This window comes from Condylura cristata, unplaced genomic scaffold, assembly GCF_000260355.1.
Source record: "Condylura cristata isolate star-nosed mole 26May11 unplaced genomic scaffold, ConCri1.0 scaffold00004, whole genome shotgun sequence".
Lineage (NCBI taxonomy): Eukaryota > Metazoa > Chordata > Mammalia > Eulipotyphla > Talpidae > Condylura > Condylura cristata.
The window spans coordinates 40,363,254-40,371,188 of record NW_004567105.1 but is presented as its reverse complement, the minus strand read 5'-3'; the positions used below and the strand labels follow the sequence as shown (position 1 = coordinate 40,371,188).

The following is a 7,935-nucleotide window of genomic DNA, read 5'->3' as shown; positions in this document are numbered from 1 at the left end:
GGCCTGATTTGCTAGTTTTTAATGAAAGTTTTTGCATTAGTGCTCATCAGGGATATTGGTCTATAGTTTTCTTTCCTTGTGCTTAGGTAATTTTTGTATTAAGGTAGTGTGACAATCATAAAATAAATCAGGGAGCACTACTTCTGTATTTTAAAAAATAATTTGAGTAAGGTGGGCATTAGTTGTTCTTTAAAATTTTGGTAAAGTTCATTTATAAAGTAATCTGTAAGATACTCATTTTTCAGAAAATTTGTAAAATTATTATTTCAGTTCCTGGCTTTAATTAGTTTATTCAACTCATCTGTGTCTTCTTGGGTAAATCTTGTCAGATAATATTGCTAGGAAGCCATTTTCTAAAGGTAGTCAAATGATTTGGCATACAGTTATTCATAGTAATCGGCTATGGTCTTTTGCATTTCTCTGCTATCTGTGGTGATATGTTCTTTCATTTGTCAATCTGTTTATTTTATTTTCTCTCTTCTTCTTCTTCTTCTTCTTTTTTTTTTTTTTTGTTACCCTAGCTAGAATCTTATCTATTTTGTTTAGCTTCATGAAGAACCAACTCTTAGTTTCATTGATTTTTTGGTATAGTTTTTTGGACTCTATTTTATTTCCACTCTTATTTTTATGAAATTCTTCCTTCTACTCACTACATATCTTATTCGCTCTTCTCTTTCAAATTTCTTTAGAGATTTATTTTAAAATTTATTTATGCATACAAGAGCTAGGGTTTAGACCAGAAGTACAGGGGGATGAGAGAATTCAGCAGCAACAGAGCGGGGAGCAGAACATGTGGATCTACTGTAATACACTGTTGAAGGGAGTAGTGAGCGAGACAGGAGAGGTCTGCTGCACCATGTGGGTCAGCTCCTTGGCTGGAGATTGAACTCATGCTACAGTTGCTGGAGATAGCTTGATAGCACTGAGACTTTAATTCTGTGCCACCAGGGAGGCCCCTCAACTTGCTTTAGATATTACAGCAGATTTTATTATTATTTTTTGCTTTTTTTACTACAGGCTTAAATTGCAGTATTTTCCCTGCGAAGACTGTTTTTGCTGCAAGACATAGATTCTTCTAGATTATTCATCATTTTGGTTTGTGTCATTATTTTTTAATTTCTGATTTGATTTCCTCATTTATCCAACTGCTATTAACCAGCATGTTGTTTAGTCTCCATGTATACACAGTTCTGCACTTTTTAGTTCATTTCTAATTTTATAGCATTACTTGAGAAAGTACTAGGTGTGATTTCAGTCTTTTTGGGTTTATTGACTTGTGTCCCAAGATACAGACTATGCTTGAAATGTTCCATGCACATTTTAAAAATATGTGTACATAGAACTTTTTGGGTGGAGTGATGTGTACATAGAACTTCTTGGGTGGAGTGTTTTGCAAACTCTGTTAAGCCTATTTGGTCTGGCTGCTCACTTATTAGTTCTCAACAGCCTTACTAGCTTCTTAGTGCTGTGCTTTCACCCACTGGCTCCTCACTTAAAGCTGTCATCACTTAAATTATGTCTTGGCTTCTTGATCCATCCATTGCTGTATGTGATCTATTAAGGTTACCAAGTATTATTGTGCTGTTATCAAATTCTCTCACATTCTGTTATTGCCTTATTTATCTCAGTGCTCCATTTTTTGGTGTATATAATTTTTGAGAGTTATTTCTTCTTGCATTAGATCCTTGATTGTAGTATAGTGCCAGTTTCTATCTCTTACTACTCCTATTAATTGGAAATGTATTTATGAGATAATTACATAACTGTTTTATTTTTTTTTCCTGTTGTTATTGTCATTTTCTTATGTGACTCCCTTCTATCTTTGAACTCTGTCTGTGCTTATCTTTGTTGGTAAGATGAGCATGCTGTAAACAGCAGGTTAGACTTTGTTTTGAAATTCACTTAGCTCCTCTTCATCTTTCAACTAGTGAGTTCAGGCCACTTACTTTTTTTTTTTAATTTATGCATACAGAAATGGGGTACAGGCCAGAGGTGCAGGGGTGGTGAGAGGATTCACCAGAGACAGAGTAGGGAGCAAAACAGGCAGATCGATGATGAAATACACTGCTGAGGGGAGCAGCAGGCAAGTCAGGAGAGGTCTGCTGCACCATGTGGGTCACCTCCGGGGCGGGGATTGAACTCATTCGGAAGTGGCTTTAGCTTCTTAGTGCTGTGTTTTAACCCACTGAGCCACCAGGGAAGGCCCAGACCACTTACTTTTAAGATTATTATTGAAATATAAGCACTCACTATGATTTTGTCATGTTTTTATTTTACTTTGCCCTGTCTTTTTAATATTTTGAGTGCTTCCTATTAAAAAATAAAACTTTAAAAAAGGTTCCATTTCTTTTGTCTTGTATGTTACTTCCATTATTGTTTGCAGACTCTATTGAGGTCAGCATATGATATTACCATTGGATGGGGTAGGCCAGACTGTTTCTGATGAACCACATTGTTACTTTCCTCCTGCATGTTAAGTGACCTACTGCCTTGAGATCCATTGTTCCATTGCTTTATATTAACCCCTTTACAATTTCTTTCCTGTGAGGTGTTGATACATTCTTTTAGTTTGTGCCTTTTAGTAAATCTCTTTACTCATCTGTCCTGAATGCTAATCTTTCTGGGTAAAGAACTCTGGGCTAGAAATTTTATTTATTTACTTTAAGTTCTTTAAGTATCTCCCTCCAGTTCCTTCATGATTGTAATGTTTCTGTTGAAACATTATCTTATAGGTCACCTTTTTTCTCTTGATTGTTTTAGCATTCTACCCTTGTCACTAGATCTCAACAGCCTTATTATAATGTGACTTGATTGTTGTCTTATTTTGTTTGGAACTTGATGGCCCTTTTGGACCATAACATATGGTTTGTTTCCCAGATTGAGATAGTTTTCAAGGATTATTTATTTAAATATACTTCTTTTTTATGGCTTTCTCCTGGTCTTCCTTTTCTGACACCCCCATAATACAGATGTTATTTCTCTTTAAGCAGTCCCATAGGATTATGGCACCGTTTGCATTCTTTTAGATTATTTATTCTCCACATTATTCTATTCTAGTGCTTTCCAACAGTATGTTTTTGAACTCATTAGTTTTCTCCATTGCTTCCTTCTGTCTGCTATTGAAGTCCTCAATTATATTTTTAAAATCATTTGTAGCGTTTCTTATCTCTATTATTTTAAGTTATAGCTGTCTCATATTTTTTGTTTTCTTTATTGTATTATTGTTTTATGTGTGCCAGAAGGAAGGAGCTGGATACAGTATACCCCTACTTCTGTAGGCTTACATTTACATTCTATTTTTATATTAGTTACATATCTGTGTTGGTTTCCACTGTGTGTGTGTGTGGGTGGGTGGGGGGAGTCCTTTCACTATGTGCCCACATTCATTGAATGACTTGTCATTTCACAGTGATGTGAAAGGGGCCTGTGGAGAGTAGGAGAGCAGGGCCAGAGGCCTGTTTTGTGGAGAACACCCAGACCTGGTGAAGCCACTGTGCTTTGTAAGCAGCCCAGGGGTTAATAAACTCACCTCAGGGAGCAGGAGGTGGTACCATTGGGCCGAGTCACTGTAGAAGACCATGAAGGACTCCACCATGGATGACAGGGTGAGCCCCCCTGTGGGGAGCACTTCTGCACTCAGGGACACACTTGAGAAGAGCCGGGTAGGAGGATTATAGAGGGAGAAGTGCAGTGACACCGCCCTGGTGCTGTGATCCATCCATCTGCTAGCCCTGAGTTTTGTCAGGGCCTCGCGCACTGTGGGTCTGCAGAAGCAGAACAGGTTAGCAGGCTGGAGGGCCTTGCAAGAGAGCAGCCAGCCAGGCCCTGCCCAGCACACCAGATGGAGACCTTGGGTTCAGAAAGCAGCTCAGGTGGTCCTTCTCTGTTGACCACTGCAATGTCTGCTATCCCCCTGTCCTTGCCCAGGGACCCAAAGGGCAGAGGGGGTCCTTGATCCCCATGAGTACCTCTCCACAAAGACTCTAAAATATTACTTTTCTTTCCTGTTGTTATTCCACCCTTGGAAAAAAACTCCCTCTTCCCAATCTGTATGAACAAGTTAGTTATTTACTTTTGTTGTTGTTCATATTATTCTAAGGCACAGTCAAATGCCAGAGGCTCTTGGATATGCTGTAATTACACATGGACCTAGTGTGACTGCCATGGAGCTCCCCGTCACCTCAGGACTCAGTGATACCACTGAGTGTCATCCCGTGGAGGTGTGTGTTGGTGACAGTGCCAGGAGGGAGAACTGTGGTTGCTATGTGGGCGCTGATTCATGCTGAGACCCTGATGTTCAAGGCCAGAGTAATCGGGTTGATGAATTCATGTAGTCTCTTTAGTGGAGTATGAATGAGATCATGCAAACACTCAGTTTAGCAGGAAGCCAGCACGTGATGAATATCCACTATTTGTATTATGGACATCCAGACCTTGTAGAAGTTCAGCTCATCCCTCTCGTTCACTTAAAGACAGAAGGCCCGAGTGTGCATTCTACTTTCGTGATTGGTGTCAAGCCTCGCTGCCTCCCTGGGGTGATATTCCACTCCACACCCTGGAGAGGTAGTCCAGTCCCATCCAGTTAGCAGCAGCTGAGGCATAAAGGAAATCGACCACCTGAATCAGACTTACCTTGTGCTGCCCAAGCTGAGCTCACAGGTCTCCCTGCAGCTGCTTGAGGCCACTCTCTGGATCTCTGCGTCCATGGAGGAAGAGGTTTCAGAGCCTCTAAATGTAGGAAGCGAGTCCTCAGTAAATGCTGAAAATGGATTGGGAAGCTGTAGAAAAAATACTAATCAAAGAAGAGTCATATGCATGTATCTAAGTCAGTGCAGCACTCCGAGGTTTCTGTACCTGGGCACAGGTGAGTGCAGACTATCCCGACACATGGCTCTTCACAGTACCTGGGCTGATCAGGGACCCAGTATCCAACGCCCTGTGTACCCACCCATCTGGGCTGGGACATCGAAGAGTTTTCCCTTACAGGTGACACAGGTCATACCCATCATTTTGCACCCTCTTTCATGAAGCTAAGATAGATGAAACAGCTAAGTGTCTAATATTAAGGATGCCAGATCTCTCAAGGGCCAAAGAGTGACTTGTGTAAACGGGCAGCAGAATGTCTGGGCAGGCAGAGACCTGGGAGAGAAGGGGTAGGAGGTCAAGGCTCCAATTCTCTCCTTCTCAGCGTTAAGTCGCATCATAATCAGGGTGTTTCCTTTCTACCCGGATGGTCTGTGTTTCCTACTCATGTAGCTCCTAGATGTCTGCTTCATTGCATTTTCAGCAGTAAAAAGAAAAAGAGCATCTTACCTCACATGAGCTACCAGGAAGAACTTTTAGCTGTTTAATGACCAAAGGGCCGAGTTGGTAGCACTTTCCTCCTAGGGCTGCAGGCTGGAAGAAGGAAAACGAAATGACTCGACATCACAAACTTAGTGCTCTCTCCAGTAGTGCTAGCAAGCCATGGGCTGCTCTGATAACTTCAACCGCCCTATTAGAGTTCAGATTTTTTTTTTTAAAGATTTATTTATTTGTGCATACAGAACTGGGGTACAGGCCAGAGGCTCAGGGGTGGCGAGAGGCTTCACCAGAGACAGAGTGGGGAACAGAACAGGCAGATTGACGAAGTACACTGCTGAGGGGAGCAGCGGGCGGGCCAGGAGAGGTCTGCCACGCCATGTGGTCACCTCCGGGGCAGGCGGGAATCGAACCCATGCTGAAGCGGCTTTAGATTCTCAGTGCTGTGCTTTAACCCGCTGCGCCACCAGGGAGGGCCCTAGAGTTCAGATTTTAACTTTCCTTTTAACTGAATCTAAGGACCTAGCCAACATCCCTAGAAAAACAGTCGCTACTTCCCCAGTCCTGTCCTGGAAAATGGCTGATGCAAGTGCGGTTTTCATAATTTAACAAAAGTGGGCATTTGAGTGAAGCATTTGAGGAATGCATGATGAAGTAAATTGGTTCAAAGAATTAGTAGAAAATAAAAGATAGGCAAAACATGGGGTATTGTGCAAAATGCAGTTTATGGAGAACTGTTGCTTAGGACACGGACGAGCCTGGCTTCCTTGTCCTCGCCTCCTGAGTGCCCCCTGTCTCAACTTTTGCTCCTCCTTAGTTTCAAGGTACACCAATTTGGTAGGTAGCCATCTCGTGTCCATCTGCCCCAGCGCTCCTGTCACCCTCCCATTCTATATCCGGCTCTATCCAGCTCCACTCAAGCAAATGCAGGAGTCTGGAGAGGGCTGCACCGCTTAAGGGAATGAGGGATGGGGCAAGGGCGTGCTGGTAGAAGGAACAGCACATTGTAGGCGCCCCCCGCCCACTTTCAGCCCATGCAGCTTTTGCATGGTGACACCAGCCTGAGGAGCCGGAAAGCCCACCTGCGCATGCGCAGCGCTGGCCGCAGAGATTTCCCGGTACAGGCCGTCCAGCAGCGTGCCCAGACTCCAGCGCCACCAGTCATCCACGCTTCTCAGCTCGCCCGAGGAGCTCAACACAGGACAGACACAAAATAGTTATTGTCCTCTAACATATATGTCAGATGGTCTGCAGGAATCAAGCTGAAACCATGCGCAATGTGAGGTACAAAACCCTAAAACACATACTGCTCTGTCACCTTGGATGGAGGGACAGAGAGCTGGAAACACTTGCTCATTCACTGACAAATGGAACCATTCACTACCAGCCCGTAAGCATGCTTCTAGGCACAGGGGAAACAAATTCAAACCTCTCCCTCTAGTGGGGAAAACAACAAATTTAATTCTAGGCCAGTGACAGTACATTAAGCAAGAGAGACAGACAGGACATGGAGACTACAAAGGTGCAGTCTAGTTCAAGTGGCCCTGGGACACTTCAGTATGAGGTGACATTTCAGCAAGGACCTGAAGGCATTGACGGAATAGGCCACGGGGCCATCGGAGGGAGGTTGTTCGAAGCGTGGAGGTTGATGGGAAAGACAAAGTCTGGATTGGCATGAACTGGGGGTAGGAAGGGTGTGAACACCCACATGGTTGAGACTGGCATGGAGCAAGCTTGGAGGTAAAGAGAAGGGGCCAGCACCCACAGGGCAGCCCCTTCTCTACAGATGCCTCTGGGGCCAGCGCTCGACTTTTCTTTCAGCAGCTCCCCCATGGCCCAGCAAAGCAGAACAGCAGCGTACTCAGATCCCAGGGTGAGCCCTGATGAAAAGGCACAGAGCAGGTGCAGGGCTGGTACATCGTGAGATGTTTCTTGCCAATTAACTCATTCATTACCCTTGTTAGTAACATGTTCCACTTTCCAACAAGAAACGAATTTAAGGAAAACACAGAAATCATGTTGAGATGACATTTATAACTTTAACTTGCTCAAGACTGTGCAGTAAATCCATGGGCATGGCAGTGTGGGAGCAGATATTTGGCTCCAATCTGCAGCAAAGGAAAAAGCAAAGCAGTTCTCACCTGGCCCTGAGAATCTTTCTCATATATGGTTTCATATTAAGAGAGAAAACATAGTCTGGGTAACTGTTTCATCTAGCTCTCTCTCCATGACAGAGGGAGAATAAAACACTTCGCAGGAGAAGCAATATTGGAAAGCAATTAGAAGTTAGAAAAGGAGGGGCCTCCCTGGTGGTGCGGTGGGTTAAAATGAAGCATTATGAAGCTATCCGCAGCCACTACAGCACCAGTTTGATCCCTGGCCAGGGAGGTGACCCACATGGCACAGCAGACATCTTCTGTCCTGCCTGCTGCTCCCCTCGGCAGTGCATTCAGTCGATCTGCCTGTTCTGCTTCCCACTCTGTCTCTGTTGAATCCTCTTACCCCCCACCCCCGCACCTCTGGCTGGTACCCCAGTTCTTATATGCAGAAAGAAAGAAAGAAAGAAAGAAAGAAAGAAAGAAAGAAAGAAAGAAAGAAAGAAAGAAAGAAAGAAAGAAAGAAAGAAAGAAAGAA

The 7,935-nt window shown here is 43.6% G+C and overlaps 1 protein-coding gene across 1 annotated transcript in view; it reads right to left on the bottom strand.

Annotated features, from left to right (window-relative positions):
* The window catches only part of PKD1L1 (polycystic kidney disease 1 like 1), a 117,874-nt gene that overhangs the window by 12,258 nt on the left and 97,681 nt on the right, over nucleotides 1–7,935 (bottom strand). Inside the window, exons 43-46 of the mRNA XM_012735155.1 lie at nucleotides 6,327–6,492; nucleotides 5,314–5,397; nucleotides 4,633–4,778; nucleotides 3,530–3,764 (exon numbers count right to left, since the gene is read on the bottom strand). Coding sequence (XP_012590609.1) covers nucleotides 3,530–3,764; nucleotides 4,633–4,778; nucleotides 5,314–5,397; nucleotides 6,327–6,492 — 631 coding nt within the window. The remainder of the gene's footprint in view (nucleotides 1–3,529; nucleotides 3,765–4,632; nucleotides 4,779–5,313; nucleotides 5,398–6,326; nucleotides 6,493–7,935) is intronic.